This window comes from Ranitomeya imitator, chromosome 9, assembly GCF_032444005.1.
Source record: "Ranitomeya imitator isolate aRanImi1 chromosome 9, aRanImi1.pri, whole genome shotgun sequence".
Classification (NCBI taxonomy): domain Eukaryota; kingdom Metazoa; phylum Chordata; class Amphibia; order Anura; family Dendrobatidae; genus Ranitomeya; species Ranitomeya imitator.
Window position 1 is genome coordinate 53,542,265 of NC_091290.1, and position 16,648 is coordinate 53,558,912.

At 45.2% G+C, this 16,648-nt stretch overlaps 1 protein-coding gene across 4 annotated transcripts in view; it reads right to left on the minus strand.

Annotated features, from left to right (window-relative positions):
- The window catches only part of BRSK2 (BR serine/threonine kinase 2), a 171,358-nt gene that overhangs the window by 29,769 nt on the left and 124,941 nt on the right, over window positions 1–16,648 (minus strand). For 2 of the 4 annotated variants that reach the window (XM_069740145.1, XM_069740144.1), the window contains exons 11-18: window positions 16,180–16,277; window positions 15,939–16,089; window positions 15,428–15,488; window positions 11,144–11,351; window positions 5,757–5,805; window positions 4,065–4,188; window positions 3,762–3,942; window positions 67–156 (exon numbers count right to left, since the gene is read on the minus strand). In XM_069740145.1, the coding sequence (XP_069596246.1) occupies window positions 67–156; window positions 3,762–3,942; window positions 4,065–4,188; window positions 5,757–5,805; window positions 11,144–11,351; window positions 15,428–15,488; window positions 15,939–16,089; window positions 16,180–16,277 (962 nt within the window). Of the gene's footprint in view, window positions 1–66; window positions 157–3,761; window positions 3,943–4,064; window positions 4,189–5,756; window positions 5,806–11,143; window positions 11,661–15,427; window positions 15,489–15,938; window positions 16,090–16,179; window positions 16,278–16,648 lie in introns of all 4 variants that reach the window. The other 2 variants (XM_069740143.1, XM_069740142.1) reach the window with 1 other exon arrangement.

Below are 16,648 nucleotides of genomic sequence, written 5' to 3' on the forward strand. Positions count from 1 at the left end.
TCACCATATAGACACTTGTCATTTTGTACAGTTGGTACTCTTTCTACCCTCTCAGTCGCCTCTCACCTGAAAGCTGCAGTACGGATGGCTGCTCGTGGGAACTCAGGAGCTGGGTCTGTATTGTCTCCACAACCCGTTTAAACCTCCTGCTGGGACCTGAAGGAAGCAAAGATTACGGCAAATGTATCAGCACATATGTCAGCTCATGACATGTCCGAATGACAGCACTGGGCAATCTGCACACAGACCATGCCGATGAATATTGCATTCTGGTATTAGTGCACTCGCCACCTGTTACCTAACAACAAAGCAACAACTGTCCTCCCATATGGCCTATGGGGGTCTATGGTTCCTCTGTCACAAAAAATAATGCCACTGTTTGTTCTATGTACTGTAACATTACGGTTTCTCCATACTGTCACATCATGGTGTCCATTATCTCCCAGCTTTATATCCCTGTACTATGATATAAATGTGACAGAAAAATGACTGCCACATACAAAGCGTCTCAAATATTGTTCCTAATGTTCTAAAAGCCATTTTGCTATTCATATTTCATGTATTTCATATTCGACATGATTTGGCACGATAGAGTGCAACTTTTTTATAATCTATGTGTTAATCGCCTGTGTAAAATGTTCTCTGTCTTAGCATCAACCTTGTATTATGATGTACTACTTATTATCCCTGTACTGTGACATCACTGTGCACATTATCCCTGTACTGTGACATCACTGTGCACATTCTCCCTGTACTGTGACATCACTGTGCACATTCTCCCTGTACTGTGACATCACTGTGCACATTATCCCTGTACTGTGACATCACTGTGCACATTCTCCCTGTACTGTGACATCACTGTGCACATTCTCCCTGTACTGTGACATCACTGTGCACATTCTCCCTGTACTGTGACATCACTGTGCACATTATCCCTGTACTGTGACATCACTGTGCACATTATCCCTGTACTGTGACATCACTGTGTGTATTATCCCTGTACTGTGACATCACTGTGCACATTCTCCCTGTACTGTGACATCACTGTGCACATTCTCCCTGTACTGTGACATCACTGTGCACATTCTCCCTGTACTGTGACATCACTGTGCACATTCTCCCTGTACTGTGACATCACTGTGTTTATTATCCCTGTACTGTGACATCACTGTGCACATTATCCCTGTACTGTGACATCACTGTGCACATTCTCCCTGTACTGTGACATCACTGTGCACATTCTCCCTGTACTGTGACATCACTGTGCACATTATCCCTGTACTGTGACATCACTGTGCACATTCTCCCTGTACTGTGACATCACTGTGCACATTATCCCTGTACTGTGACATCACTGTGCACATTATCCCTGTACTGTGACATCACTGTGCACATTCTCCCTGTACTGTGACATCACTGTGCACATTATCCCTGTACTGTGACATCACTGTGTGTATTATCCCTGTACTGTGACATCACTGTGTTTATTATCCCTGTACTGTGACATCACTGTGTTTATTATCCCTGTACTGTGACATCACTGTGTTTATTATCCCTGTACTGTGACATCACTGTGTTTATTATCCCTGTACTGTGACATCACTGTGTTTATTATCCCTGTACTGTGACATCACTGTGTTTATTATCCCTGTACTGTGACATCACTGTGCACATTCTCCCTGTACTGTGACATCACTGTGCACATTATCCCTGTACTGTGACATCACTGTGTGTATTATCCCTGTACTGTGACATCACTGTGTTTATTATCCCTGTACTGTGACATCACTGTGTTTATTATCCCTGTACTGTGACATCACTGTGTTTATTATTCCTGTACTGTGACATCACTGTTTATTATTCCTGTACTGTGACATCACTGTGTTTATTATCCCTGTACTGTGACATCACTGTGTTTATTATTCCTGTACTGTGACATCACTGTTTATTATCCCTGTACTGTGACATCACTGTGTTTATTATTCCTGTACTGTGACATCACTGTGTTTATTATCCCTGTACTGTGACATCACTGTGTTTATCATTCCTGTACTGTGACATCACTGTGTTTATTATTCCTGTACTGTGACATCACTGTGTTTATTATCCCTGTACTGTGACATCACTGTGTTTATCATTCCTGTACTGTGACATCACTGTGTTTATTATTCCTGTACTGTGACATCACTGTGTTTACTATCCCTGTACTGTGACATCACTGTGTTTATTATCCCTGTACTGTGACATCACTGTGTTTATTATTCCTGTACTGTGACATCACTGTGTTTACTATCCCTGTACTGTGACATCACTGTGTTTATTATCCCTGTACTGTGACATCACTGTGTTTATTATTCCTGTACTGTGACATCACTGTGTTTACTATCCCTGTACTGTGACATCACTGTGTTTATTATCCCTGTACTGTGACATCACTGTGTTTATTATTCCTGTACTGTGACATCACTGTGTTTATAATTCCTGTACTGTGACATCACTGTGTTTATTATTCCTGTACTGTGACATCACTGTGTGTATTATCCCTGTACTGTGACATCACTGTGTTTATTATTCCTGTACTGTGACATCACTGTGTTTATCATTCCTGTACTGTGACATCACTGTGTTTATTATCCCTGTACTGTGACATCACTGTGTTTATTATTCCTGTACTGTGACATCACTGTGTTTATTATTCCTGTACTGTGACATCGCTGTGTTTATCATTCCTGTACTGTGACATCACTGTGTTTATTATCCCTGTACTGTGACATCACTGTGTTTATTATCCCTGTACTGTGACATCACTGTGTTTATTATCCCTGTACTGTGACATCACTGTATTTATTATTCCTGTACTGTGACATCACTGTGTACATTATCCCTGTACTGTGACATCACTGTGTTTATTATTCCTGTACTGTGACATCACTGTGTGTATTATCCCTGTACTGTGACATCACTGTGTTTATTATTCCTGTACTGTGATATCACATGCTTATCAACCATGTACTGTGACATCACTGTGTTTATTATCCCTGTACTGTGACATCACTGTGTTTATTATTCCTGTACTGTGACATCACTGTGTTTATTATTCCTGTACTGTGACATCACTGTGTTTATCATTCCTGTACTGTGACATCACTGTGTTTATTATCCCTGTACTGTGACATCACTGTGTTTATTATCCCTGTACTGTGACATCACTGTGTTTATTATCCCTGTACTGTGACATCACTGTGTTTATTATCCCTGTACTGTGACATCACTGTGTGTATTATCCCTGTACTGTGACATCACTGTGTTTATTATCTCTGTACTGTGACATCACTGTGTTTATTATCCCTGTACTGTGACATCACTGTGTTTGTTATCCCTGTACTGTGACATCACTGTATTTATTATTCCTGTACTGTGACATCACTGTGTACATTATCCCTGTACTGTGACATCACTGTGTTTATTATCCCTGTACTGTGACATCACTGTATTTATTATCCCTGTACTGTGACATCACTGTGTTTATTATCCCTGTACTGTGACATCACTGTGTTTATTATTCCTGTACTGTGACATCATTGATTTTATCACCCATGTACTGTGACATGTATATGTAATCTACTATTATGAACAAAGAATTTTACAGAAAACTTCTGATAAGATGAATGATTTTACAATTTGGGTGTTCTGACACATGGTGGGATGGACAGATAGAAGGTGGGCAGTAAGGGTAATAGGTGGGCGCGCGCCCGTGGTACCTGATAGGAGAGTGAAGGTGACTGAGTAAATCCCGCAGTCCTTCTGCTTCTCTCCACTTTCTGTATATGTAATATCCACTTGAAACTTTACTGGCTTCTGGAAGACAGACGGACCCCCTGTGGACTTGTACTCAGCCCGGAAACTGGTTTGTGATATCACACTGTGACTGAGACTTGGGATCTACAGAAGACACATTGAAAATGGATGGATCAGGGGGACTCTGGCTACAGCTAAGAAATAATATGGCCACAGGGATCAATGGCTTATAGGAAACCGTGGATTAATAATATATATAGTCTCACCGATAGAAAGGCTTGTACGATGTCCGCTTTAATGGAGCTTAAAGGCTTGTCCTTAATTACCACAAAGATCTGATCCTCTTTCTCCAATGTAAGGAAGTTACCAAACCAAGACTTCTTGGCCAGTCTGGGATGAAATCACATAAAAAATGATAGGGGGAAAAAAGGAAATAATATGTAATTCAGAAGAAAGTTTGCTGACTGTGCATGTGTGTGATGAGCAAACAGGTAATCCCTGCATGCATAGTGTTCGAGCACGCGAGCATGCTCAGATAACACCTTATCCGAGGACACGCGCTCATCACTAGTACTGATCTCTATTCTCTATGGCAATGGTAAGTCCACACATACATGAAAATTCAGCAGTGAATGTGCGGCAAAATCCACATGTTACAACACTAATGGTGAAATCCGCGACAATATTGGACAAGCTGAGGATCAGAGATTCTACATGAAATGTAAATTTCCATACTGATTAGTAACCCATTGCATTTTTGTCAAAATATTTTTGCATGTTTTTGTTGAAGAAAAAAAAAACGCTGTGTTTTACAGAACCAGTAAAATGAATGAGATTCTGAAATCTCCTGCACATGCTGCTTAGTTTTTTTCCTTGCAGATTTGAACCATAAAGTGTTTGTTTTTTCCAAATCTGCAGCAGGTCAATTCTTTCGCAGCTTTTGCCGCGTTTTTACCCATTTGAATAAACTGGGAAAAAAAAAGAAGCTATGTGTGTACATGAGGAATAACACTATTTCTGGACTTTATAGGACTTGTTTTCAGCACTTATCAGCAGTTTCTCCTATGCAGATTCCATCTCTAATATTAGGTTGTCTCTGAGCTAGTGGGGGGAGACTAGCTGCTATGATGTCTCTAACACACTGCACACACAGATAGTTGAATTCTTGCTCTTCATTTTCTACAGCTGACAGACAGAAGAAGTGATAGCTTGGGAAACAGTACTGAGCTGTGTGGCTGTGAATCCAGCAGTGAAATGAAATACTTTGGCCCTGAAAGCTGCAGTTCGATCTGCCTGTGTCTGCTTGTCGTTCACTGTGCTGAGCTGTCCTCTCTCCTCTCACCCCTGCTGTAGTTCTCTATGCTGTCAGTCCATCCGTCTCTGAGCAAGAAGTATCTGAGCAGTTTTTCAGAGTGGATGATGAACTCAGGAGGCATGGAGAAGGAAAGAAACATTTATCTCTGACAACATATATTAATAAGTTTCTTATATTTGCTTGTACTATTGATTTTGACCAAGTTTGTTGAAACTACAGTGACCATTTAACCTAAAAATGAAACCTCTAACCAAGTTCTTAGGAACCCTCAGGGTATCAGGAAATCGTAAGGTCATCTCAGGACACACTTCACCACTCCTTTATCAAATCCACTAATAACCATCCAATATAACGTCACAATGGACTCGTGCATTTAATAATTGCCAATTCACATAATGATGGGTTGCATTTCTATCATGGAGGTTGGCTTCGTTGGAAAGTAAATAACCTTTCATATAAGTTTAAACCTTCCATGTCTATGTTTAGGTCTATAGAGGGGAATGGCTATGCTATTCGGGTACAAGTCTGTCCCTGGACCGGTGGATTTGAAGGAATCATTGTAGAAGATCTGACGGACATTTCCATCATCACTATCACTAATAATTGGGTCAGGAGTAATTATGGGGCACAAGACAGTACTCACTCTGGAGATGATTCCGGTGTCAGGTTGCTCATTTCATCTGCTGTGGGGACTGAACACATAAGAAGGAGTTAATATTAATACCGTAGTTGCTCATTCAGTTACCTATTATTTTTAACACCAACCAAGCATCTTTCCCTTGTCACCCATTATCAGCATATTAAGACATGAATCAGTAATCGCTTCTATTGACTTAGCCAATGCTCCCAATAACAATTCTACATTGTGCAGTCCCTCTGTAACTCCTCATGGAATTGTTGAATTAATTGACAAGTGGGTGTTAATGATTCATATTTGTCAATGGGGCATGTTCCTACACAATCTAATATTGTTAGCACTGACTGGACAGTATCAGATTATATAAGGATACACTTAAAGGGGTTGTCCGGTCCATATTGATAAGTCTGCAGTTACTCTGTGTGACTGCAGACTTATGAATCCCCCCTAGTGCATGCACTGTGCGCTGCGAGGATTCAACGGTTTCTGAGCCGGGACTGGCAAGTGCGTATGCGTTATGCATATGTCTGGTCAAAACTCGTCCAGTGTGCACGGCCTCGCTCCATACAAGTGTAGTGAGTGAGGCTGCACCTCGTCTAGTGATGCGACCGTCCAGTGTGCACGGCCTTGCTCCATACAAGTGTACTGAGTGAGGCTGCACCCCGTCTAGTGATGCGACCGTCCAGTGTGCACGACCTTGCTCCATACAAGTGTACTGAGTGAGGCTGCACCCCGTCTAGTGATGCGACCGTCCAGTGTGCATGGCCTTGCTCCATACAAGTGTACAGAGTGAGGCTGCACCCCGTCTAGTGATGCGACCGTCCAGTGTGCACGGCCTTGCTCCATACAAGTGTACTGAGTGAGGCTGCACCCCCGTCTAGTGATGCGACCGTCCAGTGTGCACGACCTTGCTCCATACAAGTGTACTGAGTGAGGCTGCACCCCCGTCTAGTGATGCGACCGTCCAGTGTGCAGGGCCTTGCTCCATACAAGTGTACTGAGTGAGGCTGCACCCCCGTCTAGTGATGCGACCGTCCAGTGTGCATGGCCTTGCTCCATACAAGTGTACTGAGTGAGGCTGCACCTCGTCTAGTGATGCGACCGTCCAGTGTGCACGGCCTTGCTCCATACAAGTGTACTGAGTGAGGCTGCACCTCGTCTAGTGAAGCGACCGTCCAGTGTGCATGGCCTTGCTCCATACAAGTGTACTGAGTGAGGCTGCACCTCGTCTAGTGATGCGACCGTCCAGTGTGCACGGCCTTGCTCCATACAAGTGTACTGAGTGAGGCTGCACCTCGTCTAGTGATGCGACCGTCCAGTGTGCACGACCTTGCTCCATACAAGTGTACTGAGTGAGGCTGCACCCCCGTCTAGTGATGCGACCGTCCAGTGTGCACGACCTTGCTCCATACAAGTGTACTGAGTGAGGCTGCACCTCGACTAGTGATGCGACCGTCCAGTGTGCACGGCCTTGCTCCATACAAGTGTACTGAGTGAGGCTGCACCTCGTCTAGTGATGCGACCGTCCAGTGTGCACGGCCTTGCTCCATACAAGTGTACTGAGTGAGGCTGCACCTCGTCTAGTGATGCGACCGTCCAGTGTGCACGGCCTTGCTCCATACAAGTGTACTGAGTGAGGCTGCACCTCGTCTAGTGATGCGACCGTCCAGTGTGCACGGCCTTGCTCCATACAAGTGTACTGAGTGAGGCTGCACCTCGTCTAGTGATGCGACTGTCCAGTGTGCACGGCCTTGCTCCATACAAGTGTAGTGAGTGAGGCTGCACCTCGTCTAGTGATGCGACCGTCCAGTGTGCACGGCCTTGCTCCATACAAGTGTAGTGAGTGAGGCTGCACCTCTTCTAGTGATGCGACCGTCCAGTGTGCATGGCCTTGCTCCATACAAGTGTACTGAGTGAGGCTGCACCTCGTCTAGTGATGCGACCGTCCAGTGTGCACGGCCTTGCTCCATACAAGTGTACTGAGTGAGGCTGCACCTCGTCTAGTGATGCGACCGTGCAGTGTGCACGGCCTTGCTCCATACAAGTGTACTGAGTGAGGCTGCACCTCGTCTAGTGATGCGACTGTCCAGTGTGCACGGCCTTGCTCCATACAAGTGTACTGAGTGAGGCTGCACCTCGTCTAGTGATGCGACCGTCCAGTGTGCACGGCCTTGCTCAATACAAGTGTACTGAGTGAGGCTGCACCTCGACTAGTGATGCGACCGTCCAGTGTGCACGGCCTTGCTCCATACAAGTGTACTGAGTGAGGCTGCACCTCGTCTAGTGAAGCGACCGTCCAGTGTGCATGGCCTTGCTCCATACAAGTGTACTGAGTGAGGCTGCACCCCCGTCTAGTGATGCGACCGTCCAGTGTGCACGGCCTTGCTCCATACAAGTGTACTGAGTGAGGCTGCACCTCGTCTAGTGAAGCGACCGTCCAGTGTGCATGGCCTTGCTCCATACAAGTGTACTGAGTGAGGCTGCACCTCGTCTAGTGATGCGACCGTCCAGTGTGCACGGCCTTGCTCCATACAAGTGTACTGAGTGAGGCTGCACCTCGTCTAGTGATGCGACCGTCCAGTGTGCACGACCTTGCTCCATACAAGTGTACTGAGTGAGGCTGCACCCCCGTCTAGTGATGCGACCGTCCAGTGTGCACGACCTTGCTCCATACAAGTGTACTGAGTGAGGCTGCACCTCGACTAGTGATGCGACCGTCCAGTGTGCACGGCCTTGCTCCATACAAGTGTACTGAGTGAGGCTGCACCTCGTCTAGTGATGCGACCGTCCAGTGTGCACGGCCTTGCTCCATACAAGTGTACTGAGTGAGGCTGCACCTCGTCTAGTGATGCGACCGTCCAGTGTGCACGGCCTTGCTCCATACAAGTGTACTGAGTGAGGCTGCACCTCGTCTAGTGATGCGACTGTCCAGTGTGCACGGCCTTGCTCCATACAAGTGTAGTGAGTGAGGCTGCACCTCGTCTAGTGATGCGACCGTCCAGTGTGCACGGCCTTGCTCCATACAAGTGTAGTGAGTGAGGCTGCACCTCTTCTAGTGATGCGACCGTCCAGTGTGCATGGCCTTGCTCCATACAAGTGTACTGAGTGAGGCTGCACCTCGTCTAGTGATGCGACCGTCCAGTGTGCACGGCCTTGCTCCATACAAGTGTACTGAGTGAGGCTGCACCTCGTCTAGTGATGCGACCGTGCAGTGTGCACGGCCTTGCTCCATACAAGTGTACTGAGTGAGGCTGCACCTCGTCTAGTGATGCGACTGTCCAGTGTGCACGGCCTTGCTCCATACAAGTGTACTGAGTGAGGCTGCACCTCGTCTAGTGATGCGACCGTCCAGTGTGCACGGCCTTGCTCAATACAAGTGTACTGAGTGAGGCTGCACCTCGACTAGTGATGCGACCGTCCAGTGTGCACGGCCTTGCTCCATACAAGTGTACTGAGTGAGGCTGCACCTCGTCTAGTGATGCGACCATCCAGTGTGCACGGCCTTGCTCCATACAAGTGTACTGAGTGAGGCTGCACCTCGTCTAGTGATGCGACCGTCCAGTGTGCACGGCCTTGCTCCATACAAGTGTACTGAGTGAGGCTGCACCTCGTCTAGTGATGCGACTGTCCAGTTTGCACGGCCTTGCTCCATACAAGTGTACTGAGTGAGGCTGCACCCCGTCTAGTGATGCGACTGTCCAGTGGGCACGGCCTTGCTCCATACAAGTGTACTGAGTGAAGCTGCACCCCGTCTAGTGATGCGACTGTCCAGTGGGCACGGCCTTGCTTAATACAAGTGTATGGAGTGAGGCTGTACCTTGTCTCATGATGCAACTGTCCATTGGGCACGGCCTTGCTTAATACAAGTGTATGGAGTGAGGCTGTACCTTGTCTCATGATGCAACTGTCCATTGGGCACGGCCTTGCTTAATACAAGTGTATGGAGTGAGGCTGTACCTTGTCTCATGATGCGACTGTCCATTGGGCACAGCCTTGCTTAATACAAGTGTATGGAGTGAGGCTGTACCCCATCTAGTGACGCAGCTGTCCAGTGTGCACGGCCTTGCTTAATACAAGTGTATGGGTTCTGATCAGGGGTATGCATAAAGCATACGTACCCGCCAGTCCCAGCTCAGAAAAAAGCTAAATCTTGCAGCACACATTACGTGTACTCAAGGGACTCATACGTCTGCAGTCACACAGAGTGACAGCAGACTTATCAATTTAGACCGGACAGCCCCTTTAATTCATATAGGGAGTAGTCACATCTAGTTGTCCCAGGGCAACGACAGTGGAACAACACAGAATGACACAATATTTTATGGTGAATGCAAATATTTACCAAAACTGATGTAGCGGGAGTAGAGACAAGTCATCATTAATGAGGTTGTCCACTACTTTAACACTGATGACCTATCCTTAGGATGGGTCATTAATGTCTGATCAGTGTGGGTGCAACATCCGACACCCCGCCGATCAGCTGTTTTAGTTCAGTTACGGAGCTGCTCCGTCTACTGATAGTGGCCGCAGCCAGATAATTCACATCCACTCCTTGTCGAAATCAATAAAGGCAGAAGTGCAGTACCTGGCCGCAACCACTAGATGGAGCAGCTAACTGAGCACTTCCAGCCACTGTTGGCACCTAGAACAGCTGCTGATCGGATCGGCTAGGGTGCCGGGTGTTGCACCCCCACTGATCAGACATTGATGCTCTATCCTAAGGATAGGTCATCAATGTTAAAGTAGTGGACAATCTCTTTAAATATTACTGTTCCATAACAACAGAGAGACTTTTAATTCCACAAAATGTAAAGAAAAACACATGCAATTGCAGTCAAAGCTCAGATTAACAAGGAGTCCCGAGGTTGAATTATGAGGAGCCACTTTAGCTGTCCCTATATACTGTGCTAGTAGTGTAAGGGGTTATCGCTCAGTCCTCCATATTTTTGTCTACATACCCTCCACACATAGTCAGGACTATGGGATGGGCTGCACGTTGCTGTTTCCACATTGCAGATGACAGTGTGCACAGTCTGTACCAAAGTTTCCAGGCTCCCGCCCTCCTGTAACCGGCACATGGACACAGTTAATCGCCTCTCAGCCGTCAATGGCTGACAAGGGAATGGCCCTTTAATGTCTTCCTATGATTAATAAAATAGCGCCTCTTTGGGTTCAAAATGACAAATGATTCCTTGATTTGGGAAGCCATTGTTTTTGTCAGTGAGAAGCAGCCCTCGATGAAATTTGCAGACACAGGGACAGCTAAATCTGCTCTTCAGATTAACCAAACCAAAACATTTTCTATCTGTCATTATCCCAAAGTGTAAAGGAGACTTGATCTCCCAGCACTTGCATCACTCACGCACTCTTTGGTTGCACTCGTTCTTTCTCACCTTGAAGTTTGCGGCGATGGAATCTCGGTGACCCCAGGAAATTGTTCTTGATCGAATTCAGTCTTGTCCTCCATGGCATTCCACCAATACTTGGGCTGGATGGAGGGGTAGGGGAAGGGGTGCCCGCTGGACTTTCCTTGGGCGTGTGTACAGGCGTTCCCTTGGGAGTAGGGAGGGGGCTGCCACGGGGTGACGGATGAGGGGTAACCTGTATAAGGGGCACAGATTTGGGGGCCAGATCAGATGCTGGCAATTTGTTTGACGTTCTACACGCATTATGCCCAGCAGGAGAGTTTGGCGCCCTTGATGGGACACTAGAGTTATTTGCTGCAGGGAGGGGATTGGAGCGAGTCGTCTGAAGGGGCTTCTCTGAAGTTCTGGGCTTGGGCGGGAAGGTGTGGGTTTTGGGATGAGTAAGACTGCAATCACTATGCCCTGCAGAGTCAGAAGTCGGTGTGGTATGTGGGGAAGAAGATGGGGTAGAAGACTGGGGAAGGGCAAAAAACCTCCTTATCGGCTGTGAGAGAAAACGTAGTAAGGAAGGCAAGAGGTAAAAGCAAAGAGAGGAAGGCACAGAAGAAAAAGCATGCCAAAGAACCCACAACAGGACATTGAAAGAAGCCGAAACACAGTCGTAAAGACATGGGCACGTAAATAAGAGCGGAATATGGAGAGGAGATAAAGGACAAACAGCAGGAGACAGAAGTGAAACATGAAAAATAATGGGAAAATAAGTGCAGACATTTATCAAAGGGAGAAACCGAAGCAACCGGGGAAAAATAAGGGAATTTGAAAGCAACAGGGAAGAAGACGCCGATTGATAGATTTAGCGGGTCACAAATAGAAACATTGAAGCAAAGCAGCCATGGGAGGAGGAACCATAATTTGTCAATTAAGGGTACAAAGGGTGAATGGTAGGAATGACAGCAGCCACAATGAGAATGAAGAAAAGAAAAAAAAAGACATGCACGTTAGAAGCAGCATCCCAAAACCAGCCAAAGCTAGAGAGCGTTCCCGCAGCAATGAGAAAGCCATCAGCCAAATTACCCGCCACGTCGTTACAAGATAATCACAGGTATGCAGAATATTAGCAATCGTCCATACAGTGTGCTCTAAATACATCACATTATCCCCAACAGTCCTAAACTGGTGAATACGAGGACATGGACAGGACTGGTCTAAGCCCTTGTACACAAGAGAATCTGGAGTTTAGATTTTCATAGTTATCGATCGACCCAAAAAATGGTTTGGGGTTAAATTAGCTGCATGTAATGTAAAATGAATAAGCAATATTTGCTTCACATGTCCGCGGCTAAATATGGGAAATCAACCCAGACAGGTAAAGAGGGAGTAGGAGATCAAATCTAGAAAACACCTATGGACATATTTGGCAAAGAAAAGAAGGATTTTGCATCTATTAGTGGTCACCCACAGCTAAAAAAGTGGCACGACGTTTCAGGCTGCAATTTCCCTTTCATTCATTTAAAGGCCATTGCCATGATGCAGTTTGCACCTGGCTCCTAGTGTTAGCCTTTCTCTTGCACCAGTGCTCTTCCCTGTAATACATGTTAGATATGGCATCTGCTGCCTTCACTAGCTCTCATGTACAAGCACAGCTGCCGTTCCTTTCTACAGTCCGCGAGGCATTGATGCTGTATTTCCTTCCTTCCTTTCACGGCAGATTCTGCATCACTTCTCTGCTCTCCACACTCATACACAGTCTATGGGATCGCTCCTACATCAGCATCCTTTGTGCTTTCTTCCCTATCTACAGCCTGTGTGACCTGCCCTCCATCAAAACTTGGATGCTTCTTCCTTCTCCACATTGTAATGTGTACTCCCTTCTTCTCTCCCCTCTGCTACCTTTAAGGGTATGTTTGCATGACAAATTTAACTAATTTAAATCTCTATGCAATCCACATCCCATGCATGTGAACGGGATTTCCACTGCAGATATATTAGTGACATATCACTTACAGTGTATGGGTCTCACACTACAAGGATTGATCTCCCTTAATGGGCTTCTCCCTAGAATGTGCTGTAGCTCTTCAGCGACAATGCCATAAACACAGCTACACTTTTCTGTTGTGAAAATACCTTTTGGATTTTAATCCGAGGTATGAACTAAAATAAGAGAGGGGGTGAGCAGAGAGCTGACAGATCCCAAAGTAGTGTGTTTTCAGATCTACACCAGAAGCATTAGGACAACCAGCTATGTGAAGGAGTTATACAGACTCTACATCAGCAAAAGACTTTTTAGAAAACTGCTACATTTTCACGAGTGTCCAAAACCTTTTGTTTATTTTATTTTTGTAATTACTTTTTTCCAAATGATGTGTCTGCATCACATTAGATGTATTACATATTATACATATGGAAAATATGACCTCAGTCGCTGCCGCTGGCTATCACACTGTAACTGGTAAATATGGCTGGGAGTATCTAGAGCAGTAAGTAAGGAGGATTACTAAGATTATGCTGCAATGCACAAATGTGATGTTATAATGGAAGCGTACGCGCAATTAGAACAGTAACATATAAAAATCAGAAACATGGATATTTTTCATTTAAACAGACATGACTATTAGCTAGGCATCCCAGATAGAGTGGAATACTTGGAATATTGTGTACCTAGTGAAAAGTCAGTAGAATACCATGTGGAATATTATTCTAATTTCAGTAGCTCAGGAGACTTCACTCCAAATAGGAATGATATGTTTTATAGGAAAAGTCATTTGGAATAAAATTGCCCTGTTACATGTCAGAGGTGAAGATGACGCGGGGAGACAGGGGCAAACTTTATATAAGTGTGTTATAGTCTGCCATGGGCTTATATTGTATCTCCATACGCCCCTGATTTTATAGAGAGGCAGAAGAAGGTTATTCTCAGGGATCCGCATGATACAAACATTGGGATCTATTGCATTAGATCCTGTAATATGGAAGCAATTCCTCCAGGGAAGAAGAAAGATTGGCTATGTAGGCTGTGCCTTGGTTTTTAAGACTAGGGCACCACAGTGACTTCTGGTTGACTGCGATTCCTGGTAAAGTTATGGTATTACTGCCACTTGCATGTTCCCGTAGTGTTTCTACTAATAAGAAGAGTGACAATCTAAGTGCCTGCGTGCTTACATTATGCATGGTTGTGTGCGACGGCCTAGCGCTCAGGTCCTGTGTGCCGCCATCATCACATGTGGCCGGATATGACATATATCTCCAGTTTTCATTCATTCCCACCTCCTGATGAAGCTATGTTATCAGCGAAACACGTTTCGAGTGTCTGTCTGGGGTTTAGTGGTCTATGGCTTTGACAGTATGTCATCAAGTAATATTATTTATGATTGAAGTATTTTTTCCTGGTGTTTCTGTGGTTAGACAAACATCTATCCACCTGTTAGTATTCGATTATTTATTCTACTGCATCATTAGTGATATACTCTATTTACCAACTCCTTTCCTCTATATATTTGGGATAGGCATGTCCACCATGTCTAGCTAATCTGGTCTATCTGCCTTTTATTCTTATTTTTTCACGTTCGTATACATGTATTTCCTTTAATAAAGATGATATTTTGTATAACATATTGTTTGCGCTGTGCAAGTTTATATGTTTTTTGTCCGTTTTGAGGCCATGCAATGCTGTAGTAGGGGAAGAAAAGTCACCATGGGGCCCTAACCTAAATGGAGGGGTGCCCAGCTAGTGTTCACATCAACCATTTTCTGCTATTATCCATGTGACACAGAAACTACACAAATACGCACAACATGTGGAGCTGACTTGAGTTACTGAGAAATGATTTTTATGTCCTTCTTTAATGGATAAAATATCAATTTACTAAGTGAAATTGTAAAAACAAAACTGCCTAAAATGAGCCCAATGTCATATATTTTATAGATGCTGTTGTTTTTGCCATTTCTCCATAGATATGTGATGGTCAGGTTTGATGTTATTATTCAGTGAGGACTGAACGGTTTATTACTTTTATATATAGTATTATACCTTTATGACCGCTCAGCTCAGTAACTCAAGCAGCATCTGTGTGCCCACCGTATACATAAGATATAGCGTTACACATATATATTACACCAAAGGCATGTAGTAAGGATGACTGGCACAAACAGGGTTAACAAAAGAATGCCTCCCATTATTAGCAAGTTATAGTGATTGTGCAGCTATATGAAAGAATAGTTGTATGTGGAATAACAGCCCTGGATACTAAAGAAGGGGTGAAAGTGGGAAGGGGAATAAGTAAGGGGTAGAGAAATGGAGAAAGGACCACTTACCCTGGGACTGCTGATGGGGCTGGTGGACAGTCCTGAAGAAGCACCACTGATGGACCGCGACCTGGAATAAACACAAGGACAACTCATTTCTCATTCATTGCCAGCCGGATTAATAATACAAGGGGGCAAATGCATCCAAGTCTTGGCAAGCCCACTGTATTTGTGTAGGGTTGTCTCCTTCACTAGGAGGGTAACCTGAATTGTAACTTAAAGGGGCTGTGGGTCTAACCAATGGAACCCCCAGAAATCACAAGATCCCAAAGTATCCCCCTGGATAAAGCAGTGGTCACACATGCTCGCTGCTGCTCCATTTACATGGGGTACTTTGGGACTTGTGAAAGATGTCATCCCAGAAGTTAGACCTTCAGCCATCATACACATTAGGTGGCTCCATATCCTGAGTCTGTGGTGGTCTTACTGTTAGTTCGGCCATGTGTATGGCAGGGTCGGGGAGATTAGTAATAACAGAACGAGTTCCTTTTGAGCTTCTAAAACTAGAGATGAGCTGTACCTCTGCCCATGCTGTGCCATCTCAATGGCTCTGCGCGCGGGGACCGGGGAGCCGCCATCTGTACCACTCAGCACTTCCATCGATTTTCTCTCTGGCCTTCTCTTCCCGTGACGGGTCAGCATCGGAGAGTCGACTCTTTTTCTAGGTGGGTCTGTAAAAGATTACGATAATGACCAAGAAATGTAACGTGATCAGATTAATATGTATGCGAAGCGATGGAAGTAGGGGGCAGATACTTTACCGATGTCCGCTCTTGGAGGGAGGTCTTCATCTTCTTGGCTGGGATACCTCTCCTTACGATCCAATAACAAGAAATAAATCATCTTCTCCTGGTTCTCTCTGAATATTAAGCAAGAAGTGGTTTACACAAAGTCCAGCTCTTGTGTCTCATTATCAGGAGAACGTGCTGATTTTGGGGCTTTTCGCCATAATGAAATCTTTTATTCTCTATGGCGGCCAAAGACGTGCAGAGGAATTGACATTGATAGTTGGACGGCTGCACGTCCTTGTGTAATGGTAAATATCATAGTTCTAGCTGCATTTCTCTGGCATCACTTTGCTCCATCAACGCTCCGTCAGACTGGTGACTGCCTGCTCCGGGGTACTGAAAATCAGCTCCAATATAAATCAATGGAACGGATCCTATTGAAATGAATAGCAGCTTGTTCGCAGTGCCAGGAAGCGACCACTAAACATGTAGCAGAGCAGTG